This window comes from Athene noctua, chromosome 1 (assembly GCF_965140245.1).
Source record: "Athene noctua chromosome 1, bAthNoc1.hap1.1, whole genome shotgun sequence".
Taxonomy (NCBI): Eukaryota; Metazoa; Chordata; class Aves; order Strigiformes; family Strigidae; genus Athene; species Athene noctua.
The window spans coordinates 111,429,964-111,447,970 of record NC_134037.1 but is presented as its reverse complement, the minus strand read 5'-3'; the positions used below and the strand labels follow the sequence as shown (position 1 = coordinate 111,447,970).

General features: G+C 36.8%; 1 protein-coding gene across 3 annotated transcripts in view; it reads right to left on the bottom strand.

The window, feature by feature from the left end:
* MSH2 (mutS homolog 2) overlaps nucleotides 1-18,007 on the bottom strand; it is a 55,990-nt gene that overhangs the window by 9,603 nt on the left and 28,380 nt on the right. For 2 of the 3 annotated variants that reach the window (XM_074897380.1, XM_074897379.1), the window contains 6 exons: nucleotides 17,575-17,774; nucleotides 13,270-13,379; nucleotides 7,608-7,731; nucleotides 6,439-6,589; nucleotides 3,443-3,540; nucleotides 1,375-1,620 (listed from right to left, as the gene is read on the bottom strand). In XM_074897380.1, the coding sequence (XP_074753481.1) occupies nucleotides 1,375-1,620; nucleotides 3,443-3,540; nucleotides 6,439-6,589; nucleotides 7,608-7,731; nucleotides 13,270-13,379; nucleotides 17,575-17,774 (929 nt within the window). Of the gene's footprint in view, nucleotides 1-1,374; nucleotides 1,621-3,442; nucleotides 3,541-6,438; nucleotides 6,590-7,607; nucleotides 7,732-13,269; nucleotides 13,380-17,574; nucleotides 17,775-18,007 lie in introns of those variants that run through there. The other variant, XM_074897381.1, reaches the window with a different exon arrangement.

The window sequence follows — 18,007 nt, the reverse complement described above, 5'->3', positions numbered from 1 at the left end:
CTAAGAGGTGCAACAAGTAGCTCCACTACTACTAAGGCTTGCTTCCATATCTTACTGAATGCTAGTTTATAAAAGGAATGTGATTGGAGAGCATTAGGGGGCTTCATAACTTTCGGGACTTTTCAGAAGGATAAGCAGCTAAAACACATGTACAAACCTTAAATTATTTAAATTTAATCATTGGTTTTAAGCCATCAGTATTGCTGCTTAAAAATGAAAATAATTTGCTTTCACCTCAAACAACAATCTGTCTGTAAGAATGAAATAGCTCAGTTACAGACTGGGCACAAGCTAATAGGTGATTTAAATTACAATCTGAAGGGATTCTGAATCAGCAAAACCAGATAATAAGAAGTTCATTTTGACTGAAGTACAAATAAAATAATAATTAAAAGTATTTTCCAGAAAACTCATCATTAAAACCAATTTTATGCTTTTGCTAACCAGAAAAACAAGCATGTTACCATGCATTTATTCAGATTTTTAGTTTTTCTTTTTGATTATGTTAAAAATGTTCATTAATAATTCTCTAATTTCAGATCTCTGCTACTCAGAATGTATGTCAAGGACATCTGAGTGGAAATTAAAATTCAATTAAATCTATAAACACTAAAAATATTTTTTCCTGTGTAGTAAAAATATCTTAATTACACCAGAGAATAGGGGAAAAAAGGGTACAGTCATTGAAACGTGTTTCGCATTTAAAATTGACTTTAATACTAAACAAAGAAAACATTAACATAGAGGCTGCTTAAAATCTTGCCCACAGAAGGTGCCTATGTGTCTACCAGTATAACATGCCTAGTGGAATTTTCCAAATCACTTAAGTTCAGGTTCTCCAGTTCCTGAAGCTGCCTGGTTTGTGGAGTTACATTCACTAAGGCAAAGAATGCATACATTAAGGAAGAACTGATTTCTTATTTCCTACTGTCCTAACAGCCTCCCTATTCTCTTCAAATGACTATTTCTATATTAGTGATCACCTTTTCCAAAGAGTGCACTATAACAACTAACTCCATGACTATTAGTTTGGAAGATGAGAAATATGCCTGTATGTGCATAAACATGTAGAATATCCATTATCAAAGGAAATATTTCACAAGAACAGTGTGGACACTTTATTTTTTTAAATAAAAAACCCAATAGCTTACAAATACCCTCCTTTCTTTTCCAGAGCTAAATCTTATCCCCCATACAATTAGAAACTCACTAGCTGCTCACTCTTTGCTGATTAGAGTAATTGATTATACAGAGTTGTATTGGGTTGTTGGTTCTGCTTGTTGTTGGTTTGGTTTTTTAAAGACATCATTATTGGAAATACACGAGACATTTAAAGCGTAAATAACAAATAAAAAAGAGAACAGAAAGATTTACCAGTAATAATGTGGAACATCTGCTTGCCCTTCTCAAATGTAATGTCATTGGGGATGAAGGCCACTTCATCCTGCACTTCAATGCAAGGATGCCTGGCACCTTTCAGCACAATCCTCCCTTGTCCTTTTTCCAGAATGACAGGACGGACGTACGGCACTGGAGCTCCGTTTGACACGTGAGCAAAACTGACAATTCCATCTAACTGAGCTATCACATCATTCATTGTCTGTATTGGTTCTGCATAACCTGTTTTTGATTAGAGATACACACGAATTCAGGACAGTAAGAAATTTTTTTTGTTCTTGCTGAAAAAGTATCTTAAAGCTTATATTGAGCCCATAAAATTAATTCATCTGCATTGAAAGTTGATTTTATTCAAGATAGCAATCAGGTTCTGTGAGAGTCTAAAGATGTAATCCTAAGGTTTCCATGCTTTGACTACAAAGGGGACTTGTTCAGATTGAGAAAAGGAAGAGGTAAGGCCATGTTGATTGTTCTACTTTAACACTAGGTGAGAAACAGTTTATCTTGGTACAGGAAGGCAAATGCTCACAATGGCAAGATGGCTGGAAATCCAGTAAGTTTCCTTCCTCAGTAACATACTGCATCTTGATGCTCACACAAGCAAAGACAATAGAGACACAGCACTGACAATTCAGACACAGCAACCATTTATGTTAATGTGAATGACAGTACAGCAGGGTCTGTAAGATGCAGTGCCTGTGATACCAGACAACTAGACTAGTTTAAGTTTTGGAGTTAGGGTTTTTTTCAGTGAAAGGAATGAAGGACAGGACTTTACAGAGGTAAAGCATCAAACACCTGCAAATAGGATGCATGTGTCAGAAGAGGTGAGCAGTGACCTGCAGAAAGAATCCTACCTGTACAAAGTACATATACTGTTCAAGCATCATCTCTTGAACTGGCTAGATATAGATCGTTAAGAGGATTTAAAGTCACTTTCATTCAAGAATTACACACATAATCCAGTCTTCTTCATTAAAATGCCTCCATTTAGGGAAGAAAAATGTTTTTTAACTACACATGTACACTTGTAAGTCTATGCACACCACAGAAGCTTTAGGCAGCAGCATAAGACTTTATTAAACATACTAGGTATTTTTAGATGGCATATTGAAGCTAATCCTGCTATATAATAACCAATTAGCTTTCCACATAAATATATAAACCTTAGTATGCTACACACAAAAACACACTGCTGGAAAATTAGCAAGATACAAAAAAGCAAAATTTAACAAGCAATATACTCGCAAATTCCTTATTGTGACAACAGGTCAAAGCTTATGAAGATTTCCACCATAAATTAATACACACTCAAATATCAATACCTCAGCTTAAAAAGTGAGGTTTTTAAAAATCTTTAAAACATTTACTCCTATCTTAATTTTCATTAGTGCTCTCACTCTCCACCTCTATCTTTGAAAGTACTAAGATTTGTTCTGCTGATACTAGTGCCTTTCAGAGAAGCAATATTTACAGAATCTTCTAGCCCACATTCCCCAATGTCTCTTCTTCTGGTGAAGGATAGTGAAGAATGCCCTGTAAGCAATCTAAGAGCAAAATACATTGAAATTAATTAGGAAAACAGTAATTTTTTTCTTGTACCATATAAGCAATGACTAACTTGATCTTATACTGCATACTAATATTTGTTCTTCACCATCTTTCAAAGATGTCAGGTCCTAGTCCCTCAGTTCTCTGTTGTCCTTTGTTTCTTCTGCCTTCTACTTAGTCTGCCATTTGGGTGGAGATGCCCAGAGTCAGGGAGATAGGTGGAAGATAGATGTGGCCTTTATGGGCATATCTTTGATCATTTTATGGGATTAGCATTTGCACACACCCCATAACTTCACATTTGTAGCCATGCTAGGTAAGGGTCTGACCACAGAAGACAAAATATTTCAAACTTTCAACAACTAGAAGCCAAATTTTTCACACTAATTCTTTGGGGAATATTACGGTTCTTCTCTATAGAAGGACCTACAAAGTAACTTCAAGTCCTCCTAGCATTCCAGACTGTGATACACATCAAAATTGACATATTCACCTGAAGCAATGTTAATGATTTCCTTAACAATTGCATCCTGAGCCTCTTCATACTCTTCTCTGTTCTTTATGTATTCGTCATTGACGGAGCTCAGTTTGCTGTGAAGAAAACCACAATGTTCAGAAGCGGTGATGTTCTGTCTTCACTGGTACAATGCCAAACTTCTGGCCCACTCATCTATAAGTCAATACCAGTTGTCCCCACCTGTTTTAACACTCAGGTTCAGCACAAGGACCACAAAACAACTAATCTATGATTCATCCACACCACAATATTAGTAAAATTAATTCCAAATTGAAGATCACACACAAGGGCTGAACCAGCAATTCTCACATCTCTGAACACATTGTTCTTAAAAATCTTACAGTAGTTGTTTGTTATAGACATGCTATGTGACAAGGTCTTACTCCTGAAGCTGAATTTCTGGCCATTTTGCAACAAGATGTGGCACGTTATAGAACTGACAGAGGAGAACTGCTGCTAAGCAACTGTGTAATTAGCCCAGAGTCCTACAAGAGGCTTATCATAGCTGAAGGCATGATAAAAACCTCAGTGAACTCTTATCACTAAGAATAGGTTCTAGTCTTCAAAATAAGGTGAGTTGAAATCAAGAGACTTTAAACAAGCGTTTATTCTTCTCAAGCTCATCTCTGAACACAGAGCACACAGGACTGAATATGAAACAGACCCAAGTACAGCACCCACACTCCAAGCAGAAGTCAGCCTTATGCTTCTAGTACAGAAGCAACTATAACTTAACTAAGCCCAGATAAGTCTGTTTTATTAGTGATCCATGGTTTTCTTCCCTAAGGGAAAGTAAGAGATGACACTTACAGTAGAGGTTCTAAGTATTATCTTCTCAGTTACAGAAAAGCCTAGCTTCATAATTACATTTAGATTCATAACATATTTAGAATCAAAAAAACTGTTTTAAAAAATATCTTCTGACTAAATGTTAAAACAAAATGCAATTAAGGTTTACACTTTGTTCATTTAAGTAAACTGGTGCGAAATACACCAACATATTGGTTAGCGTGAACCAATATGTTTGCCCTCCTTTTCAAAGCAAAGGATTTATTACTATGAAAGTGAGTGATTAACAGAAACAGACATTATTAGTAATAGCACTGGCTTGAAACCAGCCTTGCCCTGCAGGCAGTGCTCCTTGTACATATTTGTCAGTGAAGACCTCTCAAACTCATTCTCTGATGATAACTCCAGCAGGAACTGTTATACAGACAGCGATAACAGCATGGTTTGCCTGAACAGACTGTACAATTTATCCCTGCTGTTTTCACCTTTCTGTAAGTAATACACACAGGAGACTTAAAGACTAGTTTTCTCCTCGACCTGCTACTGACAGACAAACCTGTCAGGAGATTAAAGACCAATTAGTAGCTGTTTATTAGCAGCATTTCTCAGGGTTGGTACAGGGGGCTGCTACTATTTATGCCTTGATCAACAACCTAAATGATAGGACTGAATGCACTCTCAGCAAGGCTGTGAACAATACCACATTAAGAGGAGCTGTCAGTACGCTAGAGGACAGGGCTGCCAGTCACTTTGGGTATCTACAGACTAGAGAAACAGGTGGACAAGAATTTCAACATGGGCAAATGCAAAGTCCTCCACCTGGGATGAAACAACTCCATGCAACAGCACAGACTGGTGTCCAAATAGCTATAAAACAGCTATTCATAGAAGAGTTGGGGGACCCAGTGGACAAGATGCTGAACACAAGCCAGAAGTGTGCCCCTGAGGCAGAGCAGGCCAAGTCCACGCTGGCTGCACTAGGAAGAGCGTAGCCAGTATGTCGAAATAATTTTTCCCTCTATTCAGCCCTTGTGAGACCACATCTGCAGTGCTGTCTCCAGTTTTGCCTTCCCAGTGTAAGAGACATCAAACCTGGAGCATATGGCCACCACAAAGATTTGGAGCTGGAGCACCTGGCATACAAGGACAGGCTGAGCGAGATGCCTGCCCAGGCTGAGAGAATCTGAAGTCAGCCTGGAAGAGAGGCACCAGACTCTTCTTGGAGGTGCACAGTAAAAACCCAAGCTTCTGCAAGGAAAATTCTCATTAGACCTGATTAGGAAAGTTTTCACAAAGAGTGGTTCAGCATTGAAACTTGCATCCCACCAGATTGTGAAGGATGTTTGAAGGATGGGCACCTGGGCAAGGCCCTGAGCTACCTCATCTAACTGTGATATAGGATCTAATTTTCAAGATGGCTCTGCTTTTGAGAGGTTAGACCAGTTAACCTCAAGAGATTGCTTTCAACCCAAGGTATTACCTGATTCTGCATATGCACCTTTCTATTTTGTTTGCTCTGTGTAAAAACAATGAAGTACAGAAGGAGAGACATCTGATGACCGAGGTAGCCCTTGCTCCTTCTATAATGCTCTAGGAGAGCTAAAAATTCAGCCAAAGTATAGACTTTTTGCTTGGTGGACCTATGCCAGGACTGCACTCCAGACAAAAGGACACTGAAACAGCATCAATGCAATTAGTCGGAAGACTGAAATTTTCAAAAAGCTTTATCTATAGGCCCACAGAATTGAAGTCCAATACACAGGATCAACAGAAATTACAGTGCAATTTGAAGCAAAAAGAGGTAACAAGCAAACTGCTACATGTCATATTTGGTGATAAACATAAATAGCTCTTTTCCTATTGCAGCTTGTGAAAGTGTCTGTATAAATATTCACAGTGAATGCAATTATGCTACTAACAGCAGCTAAAACAGAGAAATTAGCCCATGTCAAAGGACCAAAAATAGCTAACAGTTGGCAAAGTAAATGGAGAATGCAGCTTTTAACAGAAACTGTATGATTACTCCTCCCTCATGCCAGTTTTGCTCAATATCTCAATCTGTGAGCCAATTAAAAAGGTGAAAATTCAGCTATTCGAGCTTTAGGGAAACCAGTTTATCACCATAATTATAAAGAAAGGAACAATTGTTTCTTTCACAATAGGCTTGAAAGATGATCTCATACCTGTTAGTAAATTTCACACCATTTTTCTGTGTATCAACTATTCCGTATTTTGAATTGTTACGAAGAACTTTCTCCTCCTTGCAAGTTATTCGAAAATGATGTCCAAACTGCGAATTTGTCTCCAGTTTGATACTTTTGCCAGCTTCTAAACCTTTTAGATGAAGAAAGAAAACAACTGTATTATCAAAAATCTTGCAGCCTGCACTAATTCTGCTCACTAATCCCCAGTTTGTATGATGTAGCCTCTCTTAGATACGTCATTCTCTATTGCTTTGGTTCTGTACAGGTATGAGAAATACCCAGACCTAACAGAAGTTTACTGATTCATTCTCTGCTCTTACTTTGATATGCTCTCAAACTGCATATTCAAATCAGGTTCACAATTATTGTATTGCTACATATTCTCCAGAAATGCAAAAAACGTTCATAGCACACTGAAAGGACATTCTGTATTCCTGCTGTAGTCTTGTGATCCTTTTACTAAGACATACTTCTGCTGGTGAGATTTCTCATTCCATCCCTACACAATCTTGTCTTTCCTTCTTTTCACCTAGGTATCTTGTTTACACTGAAAAAAATCACAACTAAAAAATATGCAAGCCCTTAACGGTATAACCTAAAATAAATATGGCGTTATCAGTTTTCCTTGCAATATTTGCATTAAATTTTTATTTTTTTTAAGTTGCTCTTTGAATGCCCAATTCATCAGCTGCACATGGAATTTTTTGCATATGGTAATCAATTCTTTAAATGTCTCATTTGCTTACACATTGCATTTTGCAAAGAACTTCAGAAGAAAACTAGCATGTGCTGAATGGACACTCAGGAGAATGCACAGAGGGGAGAAGAGTTTCAAATGCATGTCCTCAGACAATACAAAATAGAATTAGGCTTGGCCAAGAGTTAGATGAGTTACAGTTCTACAAAATTAATTATGTATCATATTGTAACATACATAATAATTTCTGGAATGCCATACTTAAAAAACACCAGCCAAATTATAAATGAAAAATCACTCAGTTTTCAACAGATTGTACTGTAACAATTAAAGTCACCCAAGCTAATAATAAAATAATAGAAATATCCCTTAACTACTCTATACCGATTTTCATCACGATCTCAAAACATATTCAAAGGAGGTAAGAATCAAAGGCAGTTTCATACCCTACCTAGTTCTTTGGCTGCACTCTTTAAGAAGGACTGCATTTCTTCTTCCAGTTCATTCATCTTCTCTCTTAATTCTGTCAAATTAGGATCAAAAGAAGCCTTGACAAGAAATTCATGATTCTCCACCTAAGGAAGAATAACAGGAAAAAAAATCGTATGAACATAGGCAGTAAAAAAAAAAAAATCAAATCACCCCTCTGATCATAGACAGTGAAATGAATTTACTTAATCATTTAATTTATTTTAAGACGTATAATTTTGTAATGCAATGTTGTGATAACTGGTGTCTGATTCAACTACAAAACAAATACATCTTAAACACCTGTTTTCACAAATAAGATACTTTATACAAGATACTTATACAAAATCTGCCAATTAATAGACTTTACTTTGAAATGGAGTTTGCACATTTATTTGCACACAAATAACTGAGCAGTAGGCAGGGAAAAAAGGGAAGTCGAGGGAATGAAACTGTTACGCACATAATCTGCATGTCAGTCTGGACTTATACATCCAATCAAGACAGAGTGTAAAAGGATGGGAAGTTTCAGGACAAGAAATCTTTGGAAATACAAGTTTCTGAAACAGTAATTTCTGCCCAAAGCTCACTCAGGAGATTACAGAAGAAGCCTACACAATATCACCAAAAATCCTACCCATTGTCAACCCTGTTATCTTGAGTTGAAAATCATACACATTTCCTTCCAAGCTAAACATTTTCAGAGGCACAGATGAAATAAACTGTATTTCATCTTTTTCCCATGCTTCTGCCAGGTGTGTGTTTCTGATGACCTTACAAGCCTCCAGCTGAATTCACAAGCACAACTTGTAACTGGTAAATAAAAGAAATTCAACTTTTAATAGTATACAACCTTTCACAATCCACAAAATATTAGCACTGCTGTCCAACATGGAACATAAGCAATGGCTTTCATAATAGTAATATATTTAATCTAATGAAGTTTAAAAAACTCAAACCAATACAAGACTTCCATGAAGTTTCCCTTAACTGGGAATTATCTGCAAAGATGTACACAAAGCAGCTGCAAATACTTGGTAAATACTCTGCAAAACACACTGAGTGGTTTACATACAATTTCACTTTTATCCACAAGTGTATGTTACCCAGAGGAGGAGGAAGAAGAGGAAAGGGAGGTTCACAGTTCCTTTACTCCTCCCCAGACAACAAAAGTGTCACTCCAGAAAGCACTGAGTAACAGGAACTGTAACCTCAAGAACCACCACATAGATCTTGTTCTACTAAGCACAAGAACAACTTCAAATCTGCAGTGCATCAAAACAACTGTAAAAGCATTAGAATGAAGACTCCCAGGTTTTGCAGCAACTTGGAACAAAGACCTGGGAATCCAATCTGGACATGAAAACCACAGGGCTTATACATTTCAAATTTGAAATGGGGGGGGGAGAAGTAAATTATCATAGGAAGAAACTGCATAGCATACTGTATATTCGAAGGATTGCTACTTCATTCTGAGACTGATCTTCTCCCAACAGATAATTTGATCTTCCACAGAAGTTGCATCATGGAAAACTGAACCATTGGTGCTTATTTTCTCTGTGTGATTGCCAGCACTGCAAGACATTACACTCAGCCTGCCATTCTGGTTCCAGTTGTGCTGCGTGCAAACACACTGCAGTGGCGAAGTTATCCAGTTGCTTAACCAGAGATGTGGACTCCACAAAATAATGGATTATGAGATTTGAGAGGACCATCTTGAAACTTGGAGGTGTTAAAGGGATACAAACAAATTCATGCCTTGTTCTGTCCTTGTTGATAGGCCTGTTCCTCTCAACCCCTTAATAATTCTGCCAAAAGAACAGCAATGAACATTTATGACAGCATACAGCAGAAAATAACATTTGTAGGGCAGATTCTGGATCTAATATAGAAACTGAAAATGCTGGGATGCAAATGCCACGCATACCAGCCCTTGTCACTACTGGTTTCATGAGACGACCAAGGTTCACACTGAAATGAAAAGTGATTTTGTTTCACAGCTTCAAAGAATTATTTGAAGCCTGGAATAAACCGCAGAAATCCAATAACCTTAGGAGAAGGAAGGTATCATTCCCAAGGAATCGTAACACTCCGGCAGCCCCAGCAAGGCCATCCAGCCTTCACCCAGGCTGCCATGTCAGAGGCTGACCAGAACCAAAGCTGTGCCCCGCACTTCCACCCTTCAGGGCCTCCTTGCTGAAGGCAAGCTTCCATTTCACTGCAAGCAAAGATCCATACGTGGCTAGAGCTTATAATATGCAAAAAAGTTATGCTACTGCCCCACCCAGCGCCCAGTCCAGCAGTCACGGCGATGGAGTTAATTTTCCTGTGCTCGTTGCTAACTCCATTATGGCTCTAACACATTTGCAATGAACCCAAGGCTGCTAGTGCCCAAGAAATAAAACTTAAACTGCCATGAAGTTTCACAACAGGAGTATTAAAAGTAAAATTACTTCAGCTTCCATTTACATTAATAGTCTAGGCTAGGGAGTATAGCAGTTCAAGAAGCAGTTTGCAGCAGACCAGGCACTCCAGCCCCAGGGTAAGTACCCAGTGGCTTTTCCAGGTGTAGATACCCAGTCTTTAGGGCATCCAGCAGTCTATATCCCATTACCTCAGCCTGAAAAATCTGAATTTAAAAATGTGTAAGATCCAGGTTTGAAGACAGCTTCTAAAAAATTCACTACCCACCCCAACTATTATAGGGCAGCTCCTTCCTCATTCAGGCCTCAGGAAGTAACCCTTAGCAGGTGACAAACAGAACTGCTTTATCTAACCACACTCTCCCAAGTGAAAGCCAAGTGTGATCAAGTGAATAGAAAACATTTTAAATTTAATTAAAGTTCAGCTAAGCTGCTAAGGAAGTAAAATGATTACGGTTTACTAAAAATATTAAAAACTTGTGCTACTAATTAATACCATCAGGCACCCACAAGTATATTACCCACTAATGTTCTTCTCAAGCTGTGCTCCTCCTACAGCAGTATCTCAGATATAATTAGGTAAATCACTTAAAAAAAATAATTTTTACTTCTCTTCCACAGCGCCAGCAATCTGGCAGGACAAGCATTAACAGGAATGGGGTATTTGAGTTCTTGGTGCTTTGTACCTAATGACTCCACCATCAGTTATGGTCCAGTAAGACTACTCCTCACCAGAAAAATGGAAGGAAATACCAGTGAACCCAACTCACTCCCCTCTCATCTCCCCAAAATAAGAATAAAAACACTCATCACCATTGTGATATTTCACTGATATATTGATCAATGAAATGCACTTAAGTCTAAACTACAACTCAGTACTGCCTTAAATACAAACATTAAATTTGCTTCAGAAATTAAGGAATGCAACAGACACGTGTAAGATATTGGTCTGAACACTCTTGCTACCACCTTCACTCTATATATAACCTTTAACTGGCAGGAGTCATGCAAAGGGTTATCATGAAAGCAAATCCTTAACGCAATACAGATAAGCAGCAGCTAGACATTCCCTTTTGTTCTACTAATCACACTGCAATTTTTAAAATAAGTTTTTGCTCAGAGCTACTCTGAAATGAATGTTCGAAGTATAAAATATTTAATGTGGTAAGTAGCAGGCTAACATCACATCACTGACAACACTTGCATACCTGCATATGTTTACTTACACGAAATAAGACCCAAGTGAGTCACATTTTCAAGAGGTGCTCAAATGAATGAGGTGACAGCAAATAATTTGCAGACTCTGGGACTATGTTGAGCTAGCTAGCTAGCTAATCTGAAAAACAAGTCCTTCTGTAAAGGGCTGTGCTCTTAATACTCAAACCAAAATACTATATACCAAAAGCACTAACAAACTTTGAAGTTGCCCTTACTTGAGGAGGTTGGAGTAGATGGTTTTTCAAAGGCCCCTTATGATTCCATGAAAGACAGAAATGGAAGTGACAGTTTCTCAACTTTTATTACAGCTAGGTAAATGAATAACCACATCCCACACTTTCTGAACTTAGATGTTTCTTTTTATATTAGAATGGATTATTGACATAATTTAGTTGCTATGACAACCTGTCTTTCAACCACACTCAGAATAGAGCTGGGTATTTTGTTTGAACGCCCTAAAAATCTAGGGAGGAATTTCAAGTCAAAGTTCAAGTTTTAGCATTCATATGGACAACATTTATTCTTCTGGTAAAACCAGTGTTGGCTTATCTAGAGCCATTTTCCAGTATCTTGAAGGTAAAAAAAACAAATCTGACACACTGGATTCTATGAGACTTGATTAAAAATAACTGCCTTGTTATTCTGTTTAGAAGGACAACAAAACATTTTTAAAGTAGAAGCTGCAAAGAAATTTGAAGAGCTGGACTATGAAGGGTGAAGGCTTAGAACAGCTGTTAGCTTTAAAGAAAACAGAGTCCCAGGGCATACAAACTGCATCAACAGATGGTCTGTAACTAGTACAAAGCTATAAATTTCTTCATTAGCATATATCATAAATTGCAGCAATATGTCAATCAAACAGACTTTCCTTAAACAGCAAAATGCAGTGGATGAATGCATACACAATACAAAGAGATAAAATGTGGTGCTTCTGCCTTTGGAGAAAAATATGCATGTTCAAAATTTTAAAGGCATTGAAGTTTCAAAAGTTCCTTTTGCCCTTACTATCATGCTTGGCAGGTCGTTAGGTAGATCTCATACAGACTGACAAAATAATCATAAAAGCCTCCCAAGTTTTCCAAAATTACTGTAACATCTTACTGAGAAAGGAACATTAAGTATGTTTCTAACCAAGCATGTACATTTCAAAATAAGTCTCCCCAGTTCTCTAACAAATATAATGGGAAAAACTCACTGAAAACCTTGGCATCATCTCAACCAGTTCAGCAACAGTTCATGTTTTTGCCTGCATCCTAAGTGTCCAATGTTAAACAACAACAAACCACTCATTTATACTCATCCCTTCTCACTTCCACTACAGATTTAAGGAATATGAATGTTTCTTCAAGCTTTCTCTGGCCAATTTTTCCCTCTGAAAAAAAATGCCAGTTTTCCCTTGCAAGCATAGTTCTATTACTAGTAATATTTTATAAGCAAGTGTAGATGAAAGGCTAAGATCATTGCAGTAGCTTTCTTTCTAGTGAGAAATGTGTCTTTACACTGGAAAATAAAGTCAGACTTTATATCTTAGTCCATCATTTTTCAGAGAGGCAAACCGCTAGTTATGAAGACTTAATCCCACAAAATAGAACCAAGTCTAATGAACTTGACAGAAGCAGAGAAATATGTAATAAACATATTCTAGCTACATTCCAGATTTGAGATATACCACAATAATTTTGAAAATACAAACAAGTAGGAAAGTGACAAAATAAATTCCCCACTTTTAATACTGGTGAGGTTTTTAAAAAATAGTTTCAGGTCCACAGCAGCCAGGTACCCAAAGCATTTTTTCATTAGCTAGAAAATTTCAGACAGTGGGTGAATATCCTCCTGATATTCAACTGCTATACTAATAACAATCTTCATATATTTCACAGCTAAACTATCTCTAACTACTTAATATAAATGATCAATTAAATTTAGTGAGTGTAGAGCAGATTGCAAAGTTCAATAAGAAACTTTAATTGCTAAGTAAACCCCCTCCCACACACCAGCACATACCTTATCCATGTCCAATGTTGTTTCTATCATCTCCAGAAACTTTGAGAAATCAGAGTAGATATCATTAAGAGGTGTTATAAACACTGCCAACAACAACATCTGGTGAGCTCCTGTTAAGAACAAACAAATCATTCACAAAACTCCACAACTTTACTTATCCAAGATGAACAGTACAACTATATAGCTGGTTAATTTTTATTAAGATTGGTTACGATTCTCTCACACATGCGTATCTTTTTCTAAAAATGGCATTATCCAATTTATATTCTGATTAAGCTTGTACCTATTGTCAACTTTGTTCACATTTGGTGGTATTAATTCCCTTCTAGTATGAGTGAAACTACAGACAACAGTTAGAAACAAACCTGCTGTCTGAACATTACACTTTTTGCTAAAGCCATTTCAAACTTTTATGTGCAAGAACAGATATTTTACAGCAACCAGTTTTAAAGATACAAAGTGGAAGTCTCATCATCCACACTCAGTTTTAAATTTTTCTTAATTCAAAAATACAAAAAATTGGAACTATTTGGTAGGCTACCATATGGACACATATAGAAATTGGGGTGTATGGGTTTTGGGTTTGTTTTCCTTAAAAAAAGGCTATCTACTCTAACCAGATCGTTATAGTCACTGATCTTTCCACTAAGCAGGAAGTCATCAAAATTAAATGAAGTCTTTTCCAACATATTTTGTTAGCACAGATACTACATAGCACCAAATACAACTGCATAGGACATATATTGCTTGGAAGTCCATAGAACATTGTAAGCATCAAACACAAAATGCAGTTCACAGTTAACTTGGCATGCACAGATATTGCCAATTTTGTGAAAGAATTATTTTCTTCAGGCCTACAAAGAAGCACCTACCCAGCAGACAGCTGTGAAAATGCTGTCAGTAAATGAATGTTTACATATTTGCAGCCACCTCAAGTTATGATTTAATCACAGAAAGATTAGCATTACTGACTGATTTACATGAAATCCCTTAAAAAGAATCCAATGCTATGAGCTTAAAATTGTTGGATTAAATACAGAATTATGATATTTGCCTCCAATGTTTACAGGCAAGACTTTACACATTAACACAGAATTAAGCTCTGACTACTTCAGAGCCTCCCAATTTCTTGCCAGACTATGGAAAAAGTCCTAATCTTTCTTAAAAAAAACTTCCATACAAATTTATAGAAGTCACACAGTGAGGACATGATTACTCAAGGAAACCTCTCTTCTCAGCCCTGTAACTCAAGAAGAAAAAGTTTGGTTTGTTCCTTTTCCTCCTGTGCCTTTTTGCTTTCCCACTATCCCAAGCTTTTAAAGTTAAAGCTCTTAACTGATTAATATCTATTAATAAAGAAAAAAAAATTACATGTTGTTGAGAGATTATTGGACTTGAAAAAATGGAGTCTTCAGCTAACTAAAAATCTTCAAAACTAAGAGAGATCTGAAATAAGTTTATTCCAAATCTCTTGCTTGCTTTGTCACATTCTTTTTCCATCTCCTTTAAGACACATCTAAACTAACCTAGAAATTAAAAAAAGAGACAGTAAAGAAGGAAATCGAGGGAAAACAGACAAAACTCGACAACTAAACACACTTAAACCAGCCACTTTGATGGTACAAAAGTTCTTAGAAAAAATTATGCGGAAAGGACAAGGAGCAAAATGGAAATTTGGATAAAATATAGTACAGGTTTACTAGAGGCAGATCATGTCTGTATAGTGCAACATCTGCCTGAGATAACTGACTGTCTAACAAAACGGAAATCTGCAGACCTAATTCGGGCTCTTCTAAAGTATTCAATATGGTGTCATATGTGATGCTAAAATGAAATATTCATGATTAATACGGTGATCAGAAGACAGATAAAGAGGCGACCACTGGCTTGCAAAAGATTAGTGAGCTGTAAGGACATCAGCAGTACGGTTCCTCCAGGGTTCATACAAGCATTTATCTTTTTAAGAAGGGTGAATTAATAATATTCATGTACAAAAGAAGGCTGCTTATAAAATTCACTAATATATATAATGTGGAAGATATCAGTAGACTAAATTGGAACAAAATAGAATCAGAAACTTAACTAACTGACCTTGAAAACTGGACTAACTGAAATGAAGTAAAATTTAACAGTAAGCAAGATCATGCATTGGTAGATAAACAAATTTCCAGTATGAGTAGGGGAATAATCAGTTGGAAACGAGAAAGGACGGGAGAAAGACAACTTCAATCACAACATGGTTATAACACACCAGTGCAAGAGTCATGGAAAGACCAGTACTGGAACATGTAATAAAAGGTATTCCAAAAGCAGTAAAGAGTGTATTCAAGCCACTGTATACAAAAGGGCAAAAATACAGGAATTGTGTGCTGGGTTCCAGGGGTATCCTGCATATTTACAGGCTTAAAATAAAGAATGTCAGTCTGAGATGGGAAGGAAGATGCTTCAGCAGCTTCTTGAAGACAGACATCTTGTAAGTACCTAGATTTTATGCCCCAGCAATTTGAGTAATGAACTATTCCCTTTTGCCAACTATAGCAAAATGATTTGATGACTCGGGGTCCTTTCCTATCTTATGAAGGTTTCTTACGTATAAAAAAAAAAAAAAAAAAAGAGTCTTCTTCACTCATTACCCCCCCTCTTCAGCTTTCATCATCCATAAAAACAAGCATCTCAAAGCAATGCTTCATACTAAGGGAAAGGCAATCACTGCTGATCATTTTGCAGTGTAGTTGCTGTATCTCCCCACAGCCTTTCACAAGAAAATAAAGTTCTGAAACTGGCAGATACTAAGAATTGTCAAAAAACTTTGTCTTTCCATCTCTTGACAAGTTAAAAGATTTTTTACAGTCTTAAAGAGGAAAATTATCAGATCCAGTCTGAATCAATCACATACATTCAAAATTACCAGACCATTCCTGTACTTTAAAAAAGGGTGTACAAGTACAAATAAAAATAAAAATAACACATTTCACCTATTTTAAATTATCTTAGATACGCTGCTGCTGAATGTCCTACTAAGGCCAACCAATTCATGTGAAAACAGCAAGAACCCTTTGCAGTCTATTAATTTTTCCATATGGTTAGCTTAGCAGTTTGCCTTAACACAGCTTGCTCCTCAAAACTTCTAAAAATGGAATTGTTTTCCTACCCCAATGTTATGACAGAGATACTCTGTTGATCCAAATGACAACTAATAGAAAAAGAAGTAAGACAGGAAGCAAGCATTTTGAACTAATACCTCATTTTAAGATGGAAATCCAAGAGTTCTATGCCAAGGCAAAACCAAGCAGAGCCTATCTGGAAAAGCCAAAAGGGTATGACTGAGCTAGCTAAAGCATGGCACAGCTCTAAAAAACAAACAAAAAAAATTATCTGCCTGTTTCTTACCACTTTTAGAGTTTAACAGCTTTTGAAAATAACACAGCCAGCAACCAAAAAATAATTTAAGATTAATATTTTAGAAGATAAGTTTCATTACTTGAAGTCTTAAAACTACAGTACAGAAAAGTATAAGATACTGTGTAATATTACTGTCTACTCAAACACAGGAAGAAAAATATTTCTCTTTAAGGCTTTGATGCTTGCTTTGTGTGAAGAGATTTTCAAACAAATTAATGGGCTTCTACAAAAATACGTTTTCTGACAGGCTAGGACTGCTATTGCTGTATTGAATCACCCCCCCGTTACACTGACACTGTCTTACTCTGCATTTTCTCAGTAACACGTAGAAAAGGAACAGAAATAGTAACCTTTGTATTTTCTAGACTTGCCTGTCATAGCATCAAGCTTCCTACTAATGAAGATCAGTAGAGACCTTGCCATGATACTCTTATCAAATGCAGGAGAATTACAATTTTTTTTTTTTATAAAAAAGCCATTCAAATTATACTGGTAATGCTTAAACTGGTTGTGTTTAATCACAACCCGAAGTGGAAAGTGTCTTCAAAAGGAACACAACAGTCCTGTATGAATGGTGTCTTGTTTGTAAGACCCTAATACACACACAATTGGTCAAGAGTTCTCAGACACAAGTCAACATCAAAGATTACCAGACCATCACCCAACAGTTCAAGTATTTCAACTATACACTAATTGGAACACTTTTTAATGTAACGATTTGGCTATGTTTATGTATCTGATTAGCATTTCAGAATTTCAGCTCATTTCAAATTCAAATGTCTTTAATCTTTATTCCTGCAACAACAGTATACAGGAAAAAAGTAATCTTTGGAATTCTACACACTATTTCTTTGCATCATCAGAGTATTATAAAACATTGAAAATAGACAGGGGTAGCATTACCTTCATGTTTTTCTAGTGCTTGTACAACATTAGGCAGTTGATTAATAGCCTGATACATTCTGTAACAGTCCTGTAAGTTTGCTGCTTGCCTCTGAAACTTCTTTGCCAGCCGGTTAAGATCGGGGAAGCGACGTAAGAGATCTTCCTGAAGGCACTGACGTAGTTCTGGATCCACCACAAAAGCTTCAACCAAATTCAACCTAAGTAAGTTCATAACAATGATTAGCATGGCATGGTCTATAATTCTTTTATGTCACTAAGAATGAAAACATTTATCTGGCAGGTTCTATCTACCTTTTCTCTATGGCTATATACATTGGCCAACTTTTCTGATAAAAGAACTACTTAAACTAGGACAACACTTGAGCTGAGAAAGCAAGGATAGCTAGCCTATGCCATGCTTCGGTAGTTTTTAACAGTTGGAGTATCCAGT